The 23,318-nt window shown below is 38.3% G+C and overlaps 1 protein-coding gene across 1 annotated transcript in view; it reads right to left on the minus strand.

Annotated features, from left to right (window-relative positions):
* The window catches only part of LOC140476440 (RAS guanyl-releasing protein 1-like), a 114,221-nt gene extending 91,444 nt beyond the window's left edge, over positions 1-22,777 (minus strand). The window contains exons 1-2 of the mRNA XM_072569052.1: positions 22,562-22,777; positions 12,116-12,294 (exon numbers count right to left, since the gene is read on the minus strand). Coding sequence (XP_072425153.1) covers positions 12,116-12,294; positions 22,562-22,635 — 253 coding nt within the window. The 5' untranslated portion in view covers positions 22,636-22,777. The remainder of the gene's footprint in view (positions 1-12,115; positions 12,295-22,561) is intronic.
* Positions 22,778-23,318: the final 541 nt, after the last annotated feature.

The following is a 23,318-nucleotide window of genomic DNA, read 5'->3' on the forward strand; positions in this document are numbered from 1 at the left end:
TGAATGTCAAGGCCTGGTGGTTAGATTGTGATCTACTCGTGATGGTCATGGCCTGGCACTTAGGAGAGAATGAGGACTGCAGATGCTGGAGATCAGAGTCGAGAGTGTGGTACTGGAAAAGCACAGCAGGTCAGGCAGCACTTGGGTAGTGCCAGTGTTACTTGGCACTTGTCAGCCCAAGCCTTGATATTGTCCAGATCTTGTTGTAAGAGAAGATCAGACCATAAGAATCCTGAGGCAAGTAACTCACCTCCTGACTCCCAAGCCTGTTCACCATCTACAAGGGACAAGTCAGTAATCTGTTGGAATATTCCCCACTTCCTTGATGAATGTGGCTCCAACAACACTGAAGAAGCTTGACACCATCTGGGACAAAGCAGCCCGCTTGATTGGCATCCTATTCATCACTGTCAGAATTCGCTCCTTTCATAACTGTTGGCAGTGTATTCCATCTTCAAGACGTATTGCAGAAACTCAGCAAGGGACCTTTAATATCACCTTCCAAACATGTAACCAAGAAGCACAAGGACAGCAGGTTTATGGGGACCTTACCACCTACAAGTTCCCCTGAAAGCCACACACCGTTCTCATATGGGACCATATCATAGTTCCTGCACCGTTGCTTAGTAAAATCCTAGAATCCATTCCTAACAGCACTGTGGTATATCTATACCCAAGGACTGTGTAATTCAAGAAAATGGCTCACCATGAGACATTTAGAAATCAATAGTAGCTGATGGTCTAGTCAACAATGCCCATATTCCACGAATGAGTAAAAACACAACTATGATGGCTATGACTGTATCGGTAGGGGTGAGTACTGCAGAATCTTGTGAAGACTAAGTCCAATTTAAATGAGTCAAGATTAGAGTGGTGCTGGAAAAGCACAGCAGGACAGGCAGAATCTGATGAACAGGAAAATCGACATTTCAGGCAAAAGCCCTTCTTCAGGAAGGGCTTTTTGCCCGAAATGTCAATTTTCCTGCTCCTCAGATGCTCCCTGACCTGTTGTGCTTTTCCAGCACCACTCTAATCTTGACTCTAAATTCCAGCATCTGCAGTACCCATTTTCTTATAGTTCTTATCTGGGCATCAATGAGATGCTGGAGGCCATCATCAGGAACAGAAATGTTTTCAACCATGATTGGTAATCACATGACATAGCCTTCATTTCACTGTTACCTTCAAGCCCGTGCTCAATTCTTATTCCATGAAGAATGCAGGAGAGCATGTCAGGACCAACATGAGGCCCACCTAAAATAGAGTGGCTGGTACAACATAGCTTATACAGTGCAAAACAATGGAAGCAGTATGTTATAGACAAAGGTAAGCAGCTCCAAAATTAATGAAGCAGATCAAACCATATTTAATTGTGAACAACTGATTCCACAAATATCTCGACGTCAATGGTCAGTGAAGCCAAGCATATCAATTTAAAATACAAGACTGAGGAACCACCTTCAGCAAAAAGTACCAAGTGGATAAACCATCTTGGTCTCCTCTTGAGGTGCCCATCATCACAGATGCCATCCTACAGTCATTTTGATTCACTCCACATGATCTGAAATGTTTGAAGGCATTGGATACTGCAAAAGCTATAGGTCTTTAAAACCTGGGCTCCAGACCTAGCTATGCCATATCTACTTGAAAATGTGGAACATTTTGCAAGAATATGCTATCCACCAAAAGTGACACAAAAGCAATGTGGCAAATTATATTCCCAATCATTAGCAAAGGGACGGAAGATACCATTGATAGAGCTGTCAATATAGCAGCACTTTTACATCAACAACCTGTTCAACAGTGCTCAGTTCAGCTCCTGACCTCATTAAAGCTAATCTTTGATATTCAACTTTCAAGCTTAAATAACCATATATTGCGTGATATTAAAAGTAATCAAAATCAAGAATGTAGTGACACTGTATGAGTTAATGCAATGACACAGCACACTTAGATATTCTGGATATAAAAGAACAATTTTATTACATCTTAATTTGATGTTACATTTCAATCTTAAACCAGATTCAGATTCAAGGCCAGTTATGGCAAAGGCCTCTCCCCCAATTTAAGGAGAGAATCTACCTGACCTCACTCAGCTCCTCAATTAAGTATTGCAACTCACTGTGTCAACAATTAAGGATTATGTCCTTTTCTAGAAGGTGTGAACTATTGGACATATTTATTGACAGACGCTGTGCTAATTCTGCAGCTTCAAATTACTGACTTAATTGTAATATGAGGAGGTAGCAACACTAGGCAGTTTCTTCTCTTTTTAAAATTTCCCAATTAATTTTTGGAACTGAGGCTAAGCTATTGCCAATATTATTCTGCCGTGCTACAGAAAGAGGTGCATGTTTAGATTTCAGAGATTGGACTGTCTGAAAAGGTGGTAGAGGGAGAAACAAGCATTGTATTTAAAATATGATATACGTTTGAATTATTTTATCCTATAAAGCGACTAGAAAATGGAATTAGAATGGATAGCTGAGGTTAGCTAGCACAGACACAGTGGCAGAATGGTCTTTCCCTTTTCTACAAGTTTTGTAAGCTTTTATGTTTCTACTAAATAGTCTGCCATTTGATTTATTTATAAACATGCTATTTGCTCGGCAATATTTCATGTATGCATTAAATTTAATGACTTAGAGTTACAGAGATATACAGCATGGTAAAAGACCCTTCATTTCAACTTGTCCATGCTGACCAGATATCCTAAATTGATCCAGTCCCATTTACCAGCACTTGGCTTATATCTCTCTAAACCTTTCCAATTCATATACCCATTCAAATGCCTTTTAAATATTGTAACTGAAACAGCCTCCACTACCTCCTCTGGCAACTCATTCCATACGTACACCATCCTCGGCATGAAGAAGTTACCCCTTAGTGCCCTTTTAACTTTCTCCTGTCACCTTAAATCTACGCCCGCTAATTCTGGACTTCCCTACCCTGGGTAAAAGACCTTTCTTGAAGCCATTTGGTTGTATGATCATTGACAACTTTCCTCTTTTGAATGTGAGTATGATGGGATTTTTTAGAAGTGTGAATATATTCTGGACACTCCGCCTCAGTTGAGTATGAAGTTTTGGGAGAGGGTCATACTACCAGATAGGATGCTGGGACACCATTTCCTCCAAACTGATATTTTTGCTATCTTTCATTGTTAAGTTCATGTTGGTTTTGCTTCCCACAATGTGTCTTTACCCGATGTGACAATGTTTATGTAATGTAGGAAACTAGATGTGAACAACATGGTGTTGAAAGGTTCAACAGAAGTTCATTACAGATGGCTATTGTACACAGACACAATATTAACAAGCACATCAGCGTCTCGACTGGTAATTGATCATGTGGCTATAGCAGAAGGGCATGCTTCTAGCACGTCATACTTCAAATGATCCTAAGTAAAAAGGTATCTGACACCTTTATGCCTGGAGGTCAGGTACAAAGATATCATGAGTTTGAATGAATATGAATATCGTGAAAGACACATTGACATATATTGGGCTAAATAGAGTCATAGAATCATAGAGATGCACAGCATGGAAACAGACCCTTTGGCCCAACCTGTCCATGCCGACCAGATATCCCAACCCAATCTAGTCCCACCTGCTAGCACCTGGCCCATATCCTTCAAAGTACTTCCTATTCATTTACCCATCCAATGCCTCTTAAATGTTGCAATTGTACTAGCTTCCACCACTTCCTCTGGCAGCTCATTCCATACCTGTATGAAAAAGTTGCCCCTTAGGTCTCAGTAGCATCACTGGAGGCCATATCAGCAGACCATGCTAGCCTGGCCCAGGTTTGCCACCTGGATATGTGCAGTCCCAGCTGCTTTGAGGAACACCTAACACTTTAATAAGAATGTCAATGTTTTCATACACTCATCAAGGGTTATTCCACTGAATGGCAGGTTGTGCAATGTAATAATGCAAACCATGATTTCATCTCTCCTGAGTGCTGCAAGAATCAGAATGATCCAAACAGTAGAAACATTGAGCGATCCTTTATAATCCCACTTGTCATGGCATGGTTTTCATTGTAGGTGCATTGTACAAAATTACATGAGTTCCAGACCAGAATCATGTTCCATGGCATCTCTTGACCCAGTTAGCCACCTTTTATCATGCTGTAATGGTTAAATACCAATGATGTAGAGGGCAGCCATGATATGAAGAAATCGTGACTATTGCCAGGATACAACAGATATTCACCCACATGATTATTTGCTGTATTCACCCAGCAGTTACACAATGAAGGAATGTAGTCCGTCTCAGTTCAGGAAATGGCAGAATTGACATGAGGCACCTGGAGGACAATGTACACACAGATAATTGCACAACGGAGAAGCCTTGAATTTATTCAAAACCCTTATGTTCACTCTCTTTGTATCTCCGTCAAAAAGGAATCATATGAAGCTATTTCTGTTTGTAAATAGAACCTCAGTGACCCCCTTTATGCATCAATGTACTACAACTACAATATACTGCTTACATCTCTAGCAGCAGGCTAGAAGTCAAAAGCACAAAAGGTTAAGAGCCACAGTCATCTTGACAGCTTTGGAAATTACAAACCTTACCATGTTTTGATGTTACAGCAGCTGACAGATTTCAGTCACGACAATAAAGCAAAGATTTCTCATATTTTAACTCTCACAGAAGATGAACTAAGAAGATTGCTCTGACAAAATAGCCATCTCAACCTCATCTTCCCTCTGTGAGCACTCAGCACCCCAGCAATTTTCTATGCTGAGTCTAAGAGCCTATCTAATTATCAATGACAGAGGATGGACTATTGGTGAGTCCTAACAAGAAGAGCCAATTGCCTCACATAACAAGAGACAGTTTATTGCATGACAGCAGCAGATAGAACTTACTAGTTAGTTAGGCATGATCTCTTAAGACTATTATGAGCGAGATGACATATCTTTCTCCATTAGGACCTTCAAACAAGACCTGATTCTTGATTTAAAGATATATCAAGAATGGGCAGAGCTTAATGCAACTGCAACATTTGTTCTTTACCTATATAACTGAAGCTTTAGAAATGGCTAACATTACACCAGTATCTGGAAGAAATAATCCAGTCAGTAACCAGGAAGTAATTCATACACCTTTTCAACTATTACTGGCGGTACAGTTTAAAATAATGCTCAGCTGTGCAGAGTTAAGACAAGCTGTAGGTTGGAGCATAGCAATTGAACTTTGCATTGAACTATGTATTAACCCAACTTTGTCTCTGATTAACACATTTTTACCTTTCTCACATGTTAATCGATACTTGCTGATTTTGTGCTTTCATGTGACCTAACTCATTCCAGTTGAGCTGTGTGGTCATATATTAGGCACGAGTGAGTACAGCTAATCTATAGGTTCCTTGTCCAGAATGACAGCTGATCTTGGGAATTTTCACTGGATTTCATATTATACTGAAGGATTGGCTGACAACTTCATCATAACCAGAGTTTTGGGTGATCTGAATTCGGCTTATTACAATTTTACTATTAAGTCCTGTTATTTTCAGGTGGGAAGGGGAGAAATAATCAACAAATCACACCCACAGTTTAATGGTTGCTAATGGTAGAATCACGACTTTAGAAATGTTATTATTTAAGCTTGAAGAAATTGCAACTTCAAACAAAACAAGCATAAAGCATAAGCTTTCTTATTTTTGAACAAGTAGGATTGTTAGCTTATCTTTGATAATTTAAACAATATGATTCAAGGTCATGCAAAACCTCTATTGACATTTATAGCAGATTCCTGCTGGAGCATTTCTTGTTGTGGTGTAATTATGGATTATGTTTTTATCAGTTTAACAATGTAAATAATGTAATTAATATGGTTATGGTTCTTTTTGAAAAGAAAAGACTTTCAGATATCCAGTACTTTGATGAATGTCCAGAATTCTCAATTCATACCGGCAATGGTTGCATTGTTGTTTTAAGCTGAACAAAGCTGTATGCTTTTATATATAATATAATATAATTTAGTTTTTTTAATATTCCGACTTGATTTTAAAAGGGCTGACTAAGATTATTTTCATGAGAAAGAACTAACTGGTAATTAAAAACGCGAGATATTGAAGCACTGGAAAGGATTTACGAAAAGGACTTACGAAAAAGATGTTATGAGATCTGAAAGAATGCAGCTATCAGTAAGCTTTGAGCAGTAAACCAACTGGGATTTGTCTATGGAAAAGAAGACAAACTAATTTAAGGATTGATAATACATCCAGATGCAAGATGAGAAGATTGCTTGCTTAAAAAGAAAAGTTGTCTTAATCTAGAATGTCTTGCAAGAGTGATGGAACCAGATGCAATAATAACTTTCAAAAGAGAACTTGACAAAAAAATTGAAGGGTAAACATTTTCAGGATTATGAGGAATCAGCACCAATGTGAGTGGTCTCCTATGCTGCATCGTTCTCTGAATTGCTATGATTACAGCAGAAGCAACTTTTAGAAAAATGAAATCCAGAATCCCAGTTTTATTCACCAAAAGAATGAAATCACAAAATATCATGGCTTAAAACAGAAGACTTTTTATGATGCTACACAAGAGAAACAATACAAACTCTCAATACTATCCTACAGAGGTCCTCAGCAATAGTGATGCCAATCTTACAATCTTCTATTCACTCCATGTGACAACAGGAATTGGCTAAAGTACCAGACATTGTAAACGCAATGGGCCCCAACAACATTCCGGCAATAGGATTGAAGGTATGTGATCCAAAACTTGTCGCACCCTTACCCAAACTGTTCCAGTACAGCAACAACACTAGCATCCACCCAACAGTTTGGAACATTTCCACAAAAAGCAGAACAAATATGACCTGATCAATTGCCAGGAGAAAGTGAGGACTGCAGATGCTGGAGACTAGAGTTGACAGCATGGTGCTGGAAAAGCACAGCAGGTCAGGCAGCATCTGAGGAGTAGGAGAGTCTATGATTCAGGCAAAAGTCCTTTATCAGGAAAGGCTTTTGATGAAGGGCATTTGCCCGAAATGTTGACTGTCCTGCTCCTCAGATGCTGCCTGACCTGCTGTGCTCTCTGATCAATCACTCATCTGTAAAGTGATGGAAGGTGTATCAAACAGTGCTATGAAGCAGAGCTTGTTTAGCAGCAGCCTGCTCTTTTAATGCTCAGTTTGAGTTCTGCCAGGGTCACTCAGCTCCTGGCCTCATGACAGCCTTGGTTCAAACATGGACAAAACAGCTGACTTCCAGAGGTAAGGTGAGAGCAACTGCCCTTGACATTAAGACTGTATTTGATCAAATGTTGCACCAAGGAACTCTAGCAAAACTGGATTCAATGGGAAAACTCGCCACTGATTGGGGTCATAGTTGGCATATTGGAAGATAGTTGTGGTTGTTGGAAGCCAGTCATCTCACCTCAAGGATATTTCTGCAAGAGTTCCTCAGGGTAGTGTCCTAGGCCCAACATCTTCAGCTGCTTCATCAATAACTTTCCCTCCATCATAAGGTCAGAAGTGAGGATTCTTGCTGATGACTGACTGTGCAATGTTCAATACAATTTGTGACACCTCTGATACTGAAGCAGTCCATGTCCAAATGTACCAATACGTGGACAATATCTATGCCTAGACTGTCAAGTGGCAAGTGACATTCACATCATAAAAATGCCAAGCAATGACCATTCCTAATAAGGGATAATTTAACTATCACTGCTTAACATTCAGTGGCATTGAATCCCCTACGATCAAATCTTAGGGTTATCATTGATCAGAAACTGAAACGAATCTGCTTTCTAAGTGCTGTGGCTGCAAGAGCAGGTCAGAGCCTGTGAATCCTGCACCTAGTAACTCCCCCTTGATGCCCAATAATGTACAAGGCACAAATCAGGAGGTGCCAGGATGAGTGCAACTCCAACAACACTCAAGGAGCTTGACATGATCCAGGACAAAGCAATTCACTTCACTAACGTCATATCTACCAACTTGCTTCAGTGTCATTTGTTCAAAATCCTGGAACTCCCTCTTGAACAACATTGTGGCTTTACCAACAGCAAATGGATTGTAGTGGTTGAATAAAACAGCATGCCACCACCTTCTCAAGGGCCTCTCAGAATAGGTAGTAATTTTAGATTAGATTACTTACAGTGTGAAAACAGGCCCTTCGGCCCAATAAGTCCACACCGCCCTGCCGAAGCGCAACCCACCCATACCCCTACATCTACCCCTTACCTAACACTACAGGCAATTTAGCATGGCCAATTCACCTGACCTGCACATCTTTGTGACTGTGGGAGGAAACCGGAGCACCCGGAGGAAACCCACGCAGACACGGGGAGAATGTGCAAACTCCACACAGAGAGTCGCCTGAGGCGGGAAATGAACCCGGGTCTCTGGCGCTGTGAGGCAGCAGTGCTAACCACTGTGCCACCGTGCCGCCCCCTAGCCAGTGTCACACACCTGCCATGAATGAAGATGAAATAAAACCTATGCTCTAAAACCTGGAATAAACAGAAGTTAAACATGAATTAACGGTGAATTATGGTCAATTATAAACTATAAATTACACACTAAATGGGAAATGTAACTATGTCAGATCTTACAAATGATCAGAGGTCCACAAAGCAAATATATAATTTGTTCAGTCACAACTTCTTCAAACTCTGTCTTCCTTGTGAAGAATCACAGTGGCATGGTGGCTCAGTGGTTAGCACTGCTGCCTCACAGCACCAGTGATCTGGATTCAATTCCGCCCTTGGGCGATTGTCTGTGTGGAGTTTTCATGTTCTCCCTGTGTCTATGTGTGTTTCCTCCCATAGTCCAAAGGTGCTCAGGTTAGGTAGATTGGCCACAATGTCCATTGATGTGCAGGTTATGTGCATTAGCCATGATAAATGTGAGGTTGTGTGGATGGGATGAGTCTTGGTGGGATGCTCTTTGGATGGCTTGTGCTGATTCAATGGGCCAAATGGCCTGCTTCCACACTGTATGGATTGTATGTTTCTGTGAATTAAGTTATTTTTCCACAGTGTAGCCTGGTTTCCAGACAACAACAGCACACAACCAACTTGGCTTCCATGGGAATGATCTCCACCAAAAATGGCAGACATCTCTAGAACCTCAACACATCTTGGATGGTGTACATCCATCAATGTTATTTTCAAGTAACAGAATCAGCTACACCAACTTAGTCTCAGTTTCTAACTGTTGACTCTGTCTTCTTCAGCTTACTTGGACTACACCAGAGGACTCATCACTTGCTATGACCAAGCTTGGATGGCTTACATATTCTCAACCAGTTTCAATCTGTTTAGAAGTTTTGGTTTCCAAATCTAAATTTCAGTTTTTTTTTCTTAGATGCATGGGAGGTTATGTTCCCTTCTCTGTTTGTCTTTTCAATTTCTGTTTTCATTTCAGGTCTGTCTCAAGACTTACAAAATTTGAAAGCACAGATTCTATCACAGATCATAGAAGATGATATCTGGAAGAAGTGTTAAAACTAATGAAGGAACTCAATTCGGTATATCCATAGAAATTGATTCAATTTGTGAGTTAACCCAAAGAAGGGATTATAAATTTAAAATATTGACTAATGGATTGAATAAACAATAGCATTTACATAGAGAACCACAGAATGTGGAGCTAGTTGCCGTTTAGAAAGTTGCAAGCTGTTACAATTGGTATATTTAAAGAAAGAATTGATGCAAAGGAGGGAAGAAGAGAATAGTGTAATATGAAGTTAAAGTGAGGTTGGATAACTAAATGGGATGAGGTCCATGTGAAGCATGAACACTAGTTGTATTGAATTTTTGGATGGAATTTAATCCTGTCTTCCAAGGTGAGTTTGGATGCCATGATGGTGGAAGGAGGAAGAGGAGGGCAAGTGGGCAATTGAAGAGTGCCATCCTATTGAAAGTGATAATAGCTACATAACATAACATTTGATGTTCCCTGTGCTTTGCAGTCTCTTTCGCCAAAGCCAAATTTTCCTCTTTGAACAAGTCCATACCAAGGGAAATCAAAGGATTTCTGAGAACTTGTAACATATGATGGTGTAACTAGTCTATTGTAGTTGAAGGAGAGGCAATAGCCATAGTTGGCCAAAATAGTTTGGCAGTAACCTGGCGATTACATAAACTGAGAGGGATATTGGAAAAGGATGGCTTCTCCAAAAATTGTAAACAACATAAACAGAAACCATTTTAGTGTAGAGAAAGCAATCCAGGTGACAGTGGTTCCTGCCAATCTGATGTGAAGCAGTATGTATGTAATTGACAAAGCACAACTATAAACCTACTAAAAATCAATGTTAGATCCTGAGGATGCTTGAAAAAAGACATTGAAATGTGTTTGCTTCGAAAAAGTAATTCACAACTGATATTGTTATTGTATGAAGGGTATTACAACCCGGTACTAACCAGCAACTTGAACATGATGGCTATTTCAGAAATTTGATTTTGTTTCACATATGCTGACGGTCTATGAAATAGTCTCGACACATTAGAAAGATGATGAATATAACTTGTATTAACACTCGAGCAGTACAAGGAAATAACTTATGTTATATAGTTAAGATACTGGTAACATCTTGCATACATGCACATGAATCTATCAAACCATGAAATAATTTAAAATGCAAGGTATTTTCAGTGTTTATTTTTAAAACTTTCCATTAAACTGAGAGGTTTATAATATAGATTGAATAAAGGATCAATATTCTTTAACTTTATTTGCACAGCAAAATATATGTACCAAGATTGATATAGATGAGAGGCTTGAATAAGATAATTCAGTAACAGCAAGATCTTATAACCTTTTTCTTGGCAGAGCTGTAGCGCAAATGTTAACGGTTTACAGACACAAAATCGGTATTGGATTGTTTCCAAACCCTGGTTGTGTAATCCAAACTCCGCACTAGAAGTTGACACCTGCTTCCTCTAACCAGTGAGACTAGAGGTATTATTCAGAGACAACGAGACAAGGTTTTCATATAAAAGAATATTTAAATAAGATAGAAAACATACAACTCATCATGTGATTTTCAGGTACAATTAAACTTGTCAATAAAGTTTGGAACAATTAATACTATCCTGTGTAGTGTTCTTACAAAAGATTTGAGGCTTAATGGCCATCATTGAGGCTAGTGGAAATAAACTGCTTTACAATGCCCTGCAGAAAATCTATGGACAAGATGTTTGATAATGACTTATGCGTGTATTTTTCCGCGGCTAATCTATTTAAGGCTAGCCCATTATTAACAGTGACAGGAAGCTGATTGAGTTGACAGACCTCTGCAAAATGAATGTGAAAGATGAACTCTGCAAGTTAGTCAAAGAGAATACTGTGTTTCCTCAGACTGGTGGCACACACTAGCTTCAGTCTGGTCAACCTTATTCTCTCATCCAGGTATTTACAAAGGTGAAGGAAGATACATGTGGATTTATTTTCTGAGCAGTACCAGTTCGTATTACTTTCCTCGGGAATAAAGATGAATTTTGTCACTGCACAATGCATTCACAGGTCTCAAGCAACATAAATTGTTGGAGTCTCATGAGCTGTCAATTACAACCCTGCATATCGAAAATAATTTATTAAAACATGATAGCACATAAGGAATATTGATAATAAACCTTTTTTACTGCAATCTTTGAATAAGGTGAAATAATTATTTTCTGGTTTTAAAGATGTATTTTTAAGCATTCTAGTTGTTCCTATTGTTTAGAATTAAAAAAACATTTTCACCATGCATCCATGCAGTTAAGTATTTTGCCCAGTAATGCATTTTTTAAAACTCCCCATGTTATGCAGTCATTCTGTGTTAACTAGATGTGATAATTCCAGGGCTTCTACAATTAAAATTGTGTCTTAAAATTACATTATGGCATTTTATAATCACTATGCAGCTGTTCTGTCAAAATTGTTAAACATTTTGTGATGGGTAGCATATTCAGAAAACAGAGACGAAACCTGCCAAAATCACAAAGTAAAAACATGCTTATTTAAATGTGTAACTCAGCAAAATGATGAAACAATTGTTAAATGAAAAATAGCTGCTATAGCTATTATTGAGGGAAAAGACCTACCGTGAGGTTCCAATCCACAACAATGTACTCTATATTAAGGAAAGAAAATCTTACCAAAGGACTGAATGCAGGTCTCAATTAGGTCATCCAGGCTAGCACCTTTCGCTAGATGTCCCAGGGACATCATTACGCTCACCCGAGTGACCTGAGCAAGGTTTAGGCCAGATATGCTGTAGTTTCTCTGCCCAGGAACAGTGGCAACTTCAAGGTTTGTGCATTCTTGTTGGGATTTCCTGGAAGATGAAACAGCAGTTGGAGAAGTGTCAGATTGCTCAGCTGAATCTCACATGAGTATACCATCAGGGCACAGCGCAGAGTATTAAAGCAAAACCCCCTCGAGGTGGACTGGTAGGAGCCATCATCCATTGGCAACTGAAGCAAATAACACACATTGTGGAGGCAGCATTTCATATGCAAATACAACCTCTTTGGAAAAAAAGTTCACTGTAGCCTGTGAACACAGGCATGTTGTTTCAAACCAAATGGCCATGGAAAAGATAGAATGATATGTCTCACACCCACAGTGCACATGATTATATAGAAGAGACCCTTATTTACTGTATAATTACATTAATTACTTGCAGAATTTACTATCTAAAAAACATATATTTTTGATGTAAATGATTCATGGCATGGAACTGATTTTTACAATTCAGCTAAATTATAAAGTTTTATTTGTTAGCTAGAATTTAATATTCCTACAAAATGTATAAGAGAGACAGTGTCCAATGCCACTTTTAAAAATGAACAGATGTTAATTTAAATTTTTTTTAAATACATATGTAATTTGTATAAATGATTTTATATGCAGCTTACATTTTAAGATGCAGAACTGGAATTGCTGATTTAAAGGAATTCACAATATATAGTTTACAACAACGTTTTTTGGAAATCTTTATTTATTAAGTGTTCAAATTCACGTTAAAGGTTCTAAATTGATATTCTGATATTTTGACCAGTGTTTAAGATGCAAAATTTACATAATACCTTTGATATGTTAGGTAGTATATGTTTGTAAATCCTAGATTTAAATGTGGACATTGACAATATTAGCTGAGAATTCTTTCATAACCAACACAATCTTTTATCATTGTAATACAGGAGAATTTGAGTATATATAAAGCTGTGTACCATATATAATTATAGAGAGTCTTGGTGAGATCACACCCAGAGTGCTGTGAGCAGTTTTGATTGTCTTACTTAACGAAAGATATACTTTGCATAGAGGGAGTGCAACAAAGGTTTAACAAGTAATTCCTGGGATAAAGGAATTGTGCTATGAGAAACCATTTAACAGACTGAGCCTCTTTTCTCTGGGGTTTAATAGATTGAGAGGTGTACTCATTCAAACATACAAAATTCTAACAAGGATCAGCAAGATAGATATAAAAAGGATATTTCTCTTGGCTGGGGATAGAGAATGATGGGTCACAGATTTAAAATAAAGAGCAGTGCATTTAAGATTGAGATAAAGAGGAAATTCTTTACCTACAGGGTGATAAATTGTTTGAATTTTCTGCTCCATCAGGCTGCAGAGGCTCAATCATTGAGTATATTCAGGACTAAGAACTCTAGTCAGTTTTCTACATACTAAAGCCATGAAGGGATACGGGTATAGCGCAGGAAAATAATGTTGCATTCGAAGATCAGCCAGGATCTCATTGAATGGTGGAGCAGGCTCAAAGAGCTGAAAGGCCAACCCATGCTCCTATTTCTTCTGTTCAAATGTTCATATATTTATGACATAAATAAGTGATGAGTACTGAACTAAATTTTCCATGTCAAGCAGTAGACATTTGCCCATGTATTAGCGCTTCTAGTGATGCTATGCAGACTTATCTTAATTCCATGAAGTTAGCGGTACCAAAGACCTATCTTTGTGAACCACGGCAGAATCAAGGTAGTCTAGCAATGCCATGCAGACAAATTTCTCCCTCAAAGGTTTTAAGGTACTTTGGGAGCTGTATGTAACTTGGGAAAGTCAACATTTCTGCAAGTAGTCATGGCTCCATGAGAAATCATTGACATCGATAGAATTAAATATTGTGCAGGGCATGTAATGAATGGCAGACGCAATATCCCTCATGTTGTATTCCTACCCAAGTCAAATTTCAACCCCTTTAAATTTGATAAATACCAAATTTATAGTCAGACGTACCCTCTAAAAACTGAAGCATTTTCCCTGGAATGTTGGAGGCTGAGGGGTGACCTTATAGAGGTTTATAAAATCTTGAGGGGTATGGATAGGGTAAATAGACAAGGTCTTTTCCCTGAGGTGGGGGAGTCCAGAACTAGAGGGCACAGGTTTAGGGTGAGAGGGGAAAGATATAAAAGGGACCTAAGGAACAACTTATTCACACAAAGTCTGGTGCATGTATGGAACAAGCTGCCAGAGGAAGTGGTGGAGGCTGGTACAATTACAACATTTAAAAGGCATCTGGATTGGTGTGTGAATGAGAAGGGTTTACAGGTATATGGGCCAAATGCTGGCAAATGAGACTAGATTAATTTCGGATATCTAGTCAGCATGGATGAATTGGACCAAAGGGTCTGTTTGCATGCTGTACATCTCTATGACCCTATATAGAGGCACATCAAAGAACAGACATATTTGCATCTCTTGATTAGTTACCTGTTTTAAAAATGGACAGCTAATACTTAGTGCATATATCTATAGCCTTAAAACTAATGATAAAGTGTACCAAAATCAAGAAATGTCATTTTATTAGCCCTTTTACCTTTATTTGAGCTCAGCATTGGAATTAATATTTAGAATAATAAGATTTTGAACAACAGAGCTCCCTGAACTGTGGGTCACAACCTCTAGTGAAATGGCAAGACAGGATATTGGGGTTGTGACTTCAGAGGTAACAATGATTGCCTTAGAGCTTGAACTGGTTTCTGACAACTGCAAATCGCGTTTAAATCCTTGCTTTCTTGTTGAAGGGTGTAAACTAGTACACTGCTCATAGGCCCAATAGCTGCTGCAGAAAAAGCCCACAAAAGATAGTTTTTATTATCTACCATCCTCGTCATCTCCTGCTTTATTATTCGCATACCCTACAAATTATTACTGTGGGGCCATATAAAGTCTGAGGCATTAAAATGGCTCACAGTGGGAAAATATTTGGGGAACACTGCTCTACAGTCTCATATCTGTACTATCCTTAAAGAAATGCGAAAAGAGATTTTAAAAAAATTAAAAACATAAAATTGATGAAAGCTCTTAGCAGGACAGGCAGCCTCTAAAGGCAGAGAAGCGTAATCAATTCTGACAGTCATCATTCTTCATGAATGTTGCCTGCCCTGCTAAAAGCTTCCAATATGCCATGTTTTTATTTCAGACTTCTGCAGCATGTTGCTTTTGTTTAAAAGTAACTAATATTACAGGTTCAACATTTCAATAACAAAAAAAATTGTATTTATGTAACACCTAGAACAATAGAACAATAGAACAATACAGCACAGAACAGGCCCTTCGGCCCACGATGTTGTGCCGAACTTCTATCCTAGATTATATACCCATCCATGTACCTATCCAAATGCCGCTTAAAGGTCGCCAATGATTCTGACTCTACCACTCCCACAGGCAGCGCATTCCATGCCCCCACCACTCTCTGGGTAAAGAACCCACCCCTGACATCTCCCCCATACCTTCCACCCTTCACCTTAAATTTATGTCCCCTTGTAACACTCTGTTGTACCCGGGGAAAAGTTTCTGACTGTCTACTCTATCTATTCCTCTGGTCATCTTATAAACCTCTATCAAGTCACCCCTCATCCTTTGCCATTCCAACGAGAAAAGGCCGAGAACTCTCAACCTATCCTCGTACGACCTATTCTCCATTCCAGGCAACATCCTGGTAAATCTTCTCTGCGCCCTCTCCAAAGCTTCCACATCTTTCCTAAAGTGAGGCGACCAGAACTGCACACAGTACTCCAAATGTGGCCTAACCAAAGTCCTGTACAGCTGCAACATCACTTCACGACTCTTGAATTCAATCCCTCTGCTAATGAACGATAATACACCATAGGCCTTCTTACATACTCTATCCACCTGAGTGGCAACTTTCAAAGATCTATGTACATAGACCCCAAGATCCCTCTGTTCCTCCACCTGACTAAGAACCCTACCATTCACCCTGTATTCTGCATTCTTATTTGCTCTTCCAAAATGGACAACCTCACACTTGGCAGGGTTGAACTCCATCTGCCACTCCTCAGCCCAGCTCTGCATCATATCTAAGTCCCTTTGCAAATGACAAATGCCCTCCTCACTGTCCACAACTCCACCTATCTTCGTATCATCTGCGAATTTACTGACCCACCCTTCGACTCCCTCATCCAAGTCATAAATAAAAATTACAAACAGCAGAGGACCCAGAACTGATCCCTGCGGAACTCCACTTGTAACTGGGCTCCAGGCTGAATATTTACCATCTAGCACCACTCTCTGACTTCGACCGGTTAGCCAGTTTTCTATCCAATTGGCCAAATTTCCCTCTATTCCATGCCTCCTGACTTTCCGCATAAGCCTACCATGGGGAACCTTATCAAATGCCTTACTAAAATCCATGTACACCTGTAGCAAAACATTGCAAAATACTTTATAGGAGCATTATCAAATAAAATTTTACATCAAAATCCATAAAGAGATATCAAAGTAAATTACCAAAAGTTTGGACGGGGAGTTTTAAAGGAGGTTCAAGAAGGAAGAGAGACTGAGAATTGGAGAGGTTTGCAGAGGGAATTCCAGAGCTTAGATCAGAGGCAACAGTGACCAATTTGTATTGTTTCTTCACGTGAACTTTTTTCACTTTGGGAAATAGTGGGCAAGTGTAATAAGGGTTAACTGGCTGATTATCATCCTGTTTGAACCGTGTCAGGAATGGTCTTTCTGTGGTGAACCAATCTTGGAACTGGAATTTAAGTCACAGGCTTCCAATGCAAAGGCAGGGATGCTCCCTGTGCACAAGAACTTCACAGCTACTTCAACAGCTGGTTGCCAGCAACACCTACCCTAATGGCACACTGTCTTTCTCTCCCATTAGAAAGTGAAGACACTGTTACCAGGTAGGACATTTTTTGTCAAACATTCTTATTAACCATCTCCATGAGGTTTACAGTTATGTAATGGTTGAGCGGTTAGCATCAGAGAAGCTGATGAAGCTAGAAATAGATATGCAGGCACTTGGAATCTTGTGGATGAGAGAAGATTTCAGAGATGGGAATGTCGTGGGTTAATTTGTGTGCATGATTTTCAACAACAGCCTTCATTTCTCAAAACTAACTTCAGTCTGGTTGGGCAAGGCCACATGCAAGCCAATGATGGTGGATGAGCCCAGCCTACTTGCAGCAGAAAGACTAATGGTTTGCATTTCTAAGTTGGCCTTTTGTAATCATGGAATGATGGGGATTGGGCGCATGGGTAGACGGGATAGGGGGGTAATGGACATTGTTCACTCCTCAAAGGCAGTAGTTCATCCATTATTGCTAAAACTAGGGTTCCCAATTTGGACTGGACCTACTGCTGCAGATATCATCACATGACTGTCTGTCCTACAACTCCAACAGCTGGTTGCCAACAAGATCTATCCGAATGACACATTGCCTATCTCACCAATTAGAAAGTGAAGAAGCTGTTACCAGATAAAACGCATTTTTGGTCAGACAAACATCCTATGTAACCATCTTCAAAATGTTTACATCTGAAAAAGTGAAAGCTTACAAATAAAATTGAAATAACCATCTTATATTGAAATGGCAAACATATTTCTCCAGGATTTCTGAAAGCAGTGCCCTGGATTTAACCTGGAGCTTTGACGCCTCTAACTGAAAGTGGAACAAAGACCAGTGGTAGCACTGCAGTACACTGCAAAAAAAGTGTAGAAGATTGAAGCCCGATCTGTCATCCAAAACATTTCAATAGAGAAATGTCACATTCTGTTAATGGTATAGCTTTGGGTTTCCACTTCCAAAACAATTGACCTTTTAGGCAAAAACAGAGATCGCTGGAGGAACACAGCAGATCTGACAGCATCCGTGGAGAGAAAACGTTTAATCTGTTTTTGTTTCTGATGTTTAGCAACTGAATTTCTTATTTTATTTCAACGTTTTAGGCATGCTGAAACGTTCTCATTTTCTATTCTGTTAGTCAAACACCAGGGGCAGTACTGTCCTTAGACAAAAGCTTGTATTAACTGCCAGTAACTTTTACGTCTATGAACACTTATTCCTCAGTGTGAAGAACAGAAGATAAAGAAATATGAATGCATGGAATAAGGAAGGTTGAAAATACTTTCAGGTGTACTTTGTTTCCAGACTATGTATGTTTTCATAAGCCTGGACCATGCCCAACTTACTTAATTGCATGAGGTTCTGCAAGTTTGTTCTTGTTCTCCAAAGATGAGCAATAAACTTTCAAAGTATTTGTTTAACATGTACCATCAGTTTATAATAACTAGGTTTCAATAATAAAAGATTTTAAAAGATCCCCCTTACTTCATAACCCAGTGTGTGAAGAAAAAGCCATAACAGACAATGTTAGCTTTGATTTAGTATTTGTAAGTAACCCAGGAAATGGAAAATGTACCATTGTTTGATCACAGCATGATCTGGAGATCAGGAGCTTTGTGTATAACAACAGAGTTAAATTTCAAGAAATGAGTGAAAACTAAATCAAATTAATTATATAGGAGATTTAAAACTTCTCCTATTTGCTTTCAAATTTTTCCATGGCCTCATCCTTTGCTTTTCACCCAGTTATGGCTTCTTATGTATCACTGGCTTGTGAAAACCCTGATAACAAACTAGAAGCTACTTAAAGAATAGGAAAGAAATATTCATTAGTGAGTTTTGCTATAGTTGAGGAATCATGTATTAGGCCTGGCTGCTGCGACCAGTACTATTTCTAATTTACATAAATGAACTGGATTCATAAATGTTATGAAAAATAATCATATTTGTTCCAGATCTTCAAAATTGTAGATGCCATCCAATTAGACGAAGCAACTTATAAAATGCAGACTGAACTGGATAGGTTATGTATGTGGGCTAAACGATGCAACATTAGATTTAATAAGCACAAGTTTAAATGAAGAAGGACACTTTTAAAATAGTTATCAGGTATTTCTTCATATGATGAGTGATCTACATGAAGAAACTTGTAGCTAAAGCAGGGAAAGTAAAAACACTGGAATTTTTTTTTAGAAATGTGGCAAAAATGAGAAGTTCTTTGGATGGATTCATTGTGCTGAACCAAATGGTCTTCCTCATCTACTATTACAGCGTAAAGTTACCAACCGCTGTGTTCTTCTAAAGGATTAGAGGATATCTATTTTTATCCATCTTTATTTTGTTCAGTCACAATCATACCAGATGCCTAGTTCATCAATCATTAAAAAAGAGCTATGTGATGCAACAGTAATTACATTTACCTCGAGTCTATCCACAGATCTGTTACTTGCAAAGCAATTGCTAATTTTATAATGTTATTCTGTGCTAGCAACCCAAGGTAAACACTTGTGTTTGTCTACATTGTTAATGCTTCCATATTTAAGGCCCAGTGGAGACAGCTTCATTAATACAACAGAAAAGTACTGTAGATGCTGTAAATCACAAATGCAAATAGAAAATGATGAAAGTACTCAGCAGGTCTGCCACCTACATAGAGGCATGTTTCATATCAATGAACATTCTGAAGACTGGCCACTGACCTGAAACATTAAACTGTTCATTCTCTCTGTAAATGCTACCAGACCTGTTGATTATGTCCTGAATTTTCTGTCTTTAGTTTAGAAAAGATTCATTTCTGAGTGTTAATAACATAAATGCTTTTCTCATTGTTAGAATGTGGTTGACTTTGCAAAAGTGTTACGTAGTTAAAATAAAATGACTTCCATAAATCCAATGGCTTCACTCTTCACATATCTCCTAACCTGTCAAATCGACACAATTTGTTAGCTTATTTACTCAACTGGTCCAGATCTCCAAATAAGTACATAGTTACATTAGCAATTTAAGAAGCAACCTCCTCCAGATCCTCGGAAAATATATTAACAGTAAAACAAGGAACACATCACAATCTCCAAAATAACTCCTACTATCAGCTTGTAACCTTTGCTTTTTGTTAGTTTCAGTTTGGATTAAAAAATGAAATTAAAGTTCTGTCGGCACCTACACTGATGAGCTCCATTTCACTTATAGGCATTAAACATCAGGAAAGAATACAGATACAAGGAGATGGGAAAAACCATTGGCCTAATTTTAAATGTATTGATTGAAGATACAGTTCACATTGTTTGCAGTAACATGTGAAAGAATTATTTATGATAGACTTGTGGAAAAACTGGTGCCCTTGCAAAACACCACCTGTTAGTTAAGGTACAGATTTGAAGAATTCACTGTGGACATGATTTACGTCAATTCCAGAGAAAATGAAACTACCAAACAAGTTTAGCAAGATGTTTTATAATGAAGGCTGAACTCTGATTACAACACTGAAATAGTATGTAAATTAGCAAAGTCAACCACATACTAACAATGAGAAAAGCATTGATCTTATTAACACTCAGAAATGAATTTGTTTTAAACTAAAGACAGAAAGTGCTGGACATAATCAACAGGTTTGGTAGCATTTACAGAGAGAATAAATGAGTTAATCTTTCAGGTCAGTGGCCAATCATTAGAATGTTGATTGATATGAAACATGCCTCTATATAGGTTTAAGAACATAATTCATATCAAACAGTACTTCCTAATGTTGAGTGACACCAAGAATAAACATTGATTTTAAGGTTCAGAAGTTTAAATTGGTAAAAATATAAAGTTTTCAAATATCAGCAGGTTGTGAAAACTCAGTTACGGAGCCGCCACTTGCAGGAATGCTTTATACTATTAAAGATAGAGTTACTTTAAAAATGTTTTAATCTCAAGCAACTGAGGTTATAAGGCTGAAACAGTATTTAAAAATAAGTCCAGTTGTGTAAGTCTGCAAATCACTGTACCTCCAAATCCACAATTGTTCTATCTCAAAATGGGAAAACTCCCACGAGTCTCTCTTTTGAGGTAAAGGGATTGGGGACAAGTCATTTGCACTTCAGTCTCCTTTAAAACCAATGTAAATTCCACATCCCTAAAAAACTATTCTAATAATTGTGAATATGGCAAATTGTCTGATTTGAGTTTAGCCTCTCAGCATAACTCTCTATGTCAGCCTTTCAGGCATGCAGTGGATTAAAATAGGAAACAGAATATAAAATTCTTTGCAGCATTTGCATTTGATGAACCATTAAATTATCAAGATACACAGAATGCCCATCCTAAAAAAAGCTGCTGACACTAGCACAGTTGAAAAATTAAAAATTTAAGTTCATCCATTTTTGTTGGGCAAGGGTGTTAAGAGTTATGGGACCAAGGAGATGTAGTTTTTATCATGATACAGTGAAACCATGGTTTAATAAATAGGCTTGATGGGCAAAATGGCCTACTCCTGTTTCTACATTAGATGAAAACTGTTTTTGACTGCAATTAATGAAATTAAATGAAAAGTCTACAACAGGAATATTGTTGTAGAATAAAAATTCTACTTATGTGACAAAATACAAAGATGAAATGCAATTTGAAGCAGTGCAAGAATGTTATCATCATCAAAGAGTAAAACTAGCTATAACAAAGATAACCCTTTTCCAGCAATGCAAAGTGGCCGAGCAGAGGCTGATAGCCGAGTTTGGTACCCATGGGACCTTGGGTTCATGTCACACTATAGGTGACCCCACTGCACTACACACTGTCTCCCTCACTCTCTCTCGCGCACACACACACACACTCACCTCACAGACTTATACCCCTTTATACTCACATACATACACATGTACACACTCTCTCATAGACACTCAAACTGCCCCCCACATACACATCAACATGCAACACACACATATAAGTTTGTGGGGTGAATTTGTACTTGCAGAATTATATTTTATTTTGCTCAAAACTGCATGAATCCATGTAAGATTCTGTAAATCCCTTTTTTAGAAATAGAGTCAGTCTGAACATTGGGGCACAACAAACCTCACGCAGGGCACCTCACATCATCAATGCATTATCTGAGACGACATGGCGTGTATTGTTAAATTTCACTTGAGAACGTAACTTTAAAAAAAGTTCTGGGATTTACATATGAAAGAACTGAAACCAACATGTTCAGTCTAAAAGATGAAAGACTTAACAAACAATCCAGGTCTTTTTCAATATGTAATTTTAGTTGCATTACGCTGTAACCTTTGCTTTAAATTCAGTGTCTTATGATCTTATTCTCCAGAACCACCCGATGAAGGAGCAGCACTCTGAAAGCTAGTGCTTCCAAATAAACCTATTGGACTATAACCTGGTGTTGTGTGATTTTTTTAACTTTTTCTTGAGCTGTGGGATTAAAATAGCTACAAATATGATTGCAGGATAAGGAAGTACAAATATGTGAAGTCCAAGCTAATTTTAACTCACCGAGTTTCTTTGAATCCCTCTAATGTTCCCATATTATCCGTAGGCTGAAATGTTGCATTTTGTTGGTATCTCATCGCTCATGCAATAGCACAAACAATAAAATGAAGTTCATCTCATGCTGCTTGTGCAACAACTGAATCGTCTGCCAATGCTGTTGCTAATGTGTCTTCAAAGGAAATTTAAGAGTGATGCAACTTTCCGACCGGTGTTCTGAGATTTTATCATCCCCGCAGCCAGGAAGTAGCTGCTTGTCTGAAGGGGCAGAAGTGTTTACTAGTCTTTGTAAAGTCTGCCTATTTCTAATCTTGTATGCAAATAAAACACTGCCATACCTTTAACATGCTGTAACAAGCAAAGGGAATAATGTTTGCTGACAGTACGCATGGAAATGTAATGATAATTACAAGGGACATTAACCTCAGGTAGTCTGCAAAAATATTACCAATTTGTAAGTGTTCTTTTAGTTGTCATTTTTCATAGACTCAGAATATATAAATTTAAAATTTGCCACCAATGGTAAAATTACAAATGGTATTTAGTAAATGGCAGAATAGGAGGTGAAAAGTTTTAGAATAGGAGATGAAAATTTATGTAGTTTGCAGTAGCTGTAGCCTTGCATTGAATTAGTGAAGTTTTAATCAAAATAATATTTAGGTTTCTTGATTATGTATAATATCCAGACCTTTGAATTAATGCCTGTAATCAAAATTATACCTTATTGGCATTGAAATGAATTTGAAGTTTTACATTAAACAAA

The sequence above is a fragment of the Chiloscyllium punctatum genome, chromosome 4, assembly GCF_047496795.1.
Source record: "Chiloscyllium punctatum isolate Juve2018m chromosome 4, sChiPun1.3, whole genome shotgun sequence".
Lineage (NCBI taxonomy): Eukaryota > Metazoa > Chordata > Chondrichthyes > Orectolobiformes > Hemiscylliidae > Chiloscyllium > Chiloscyllium punctatum.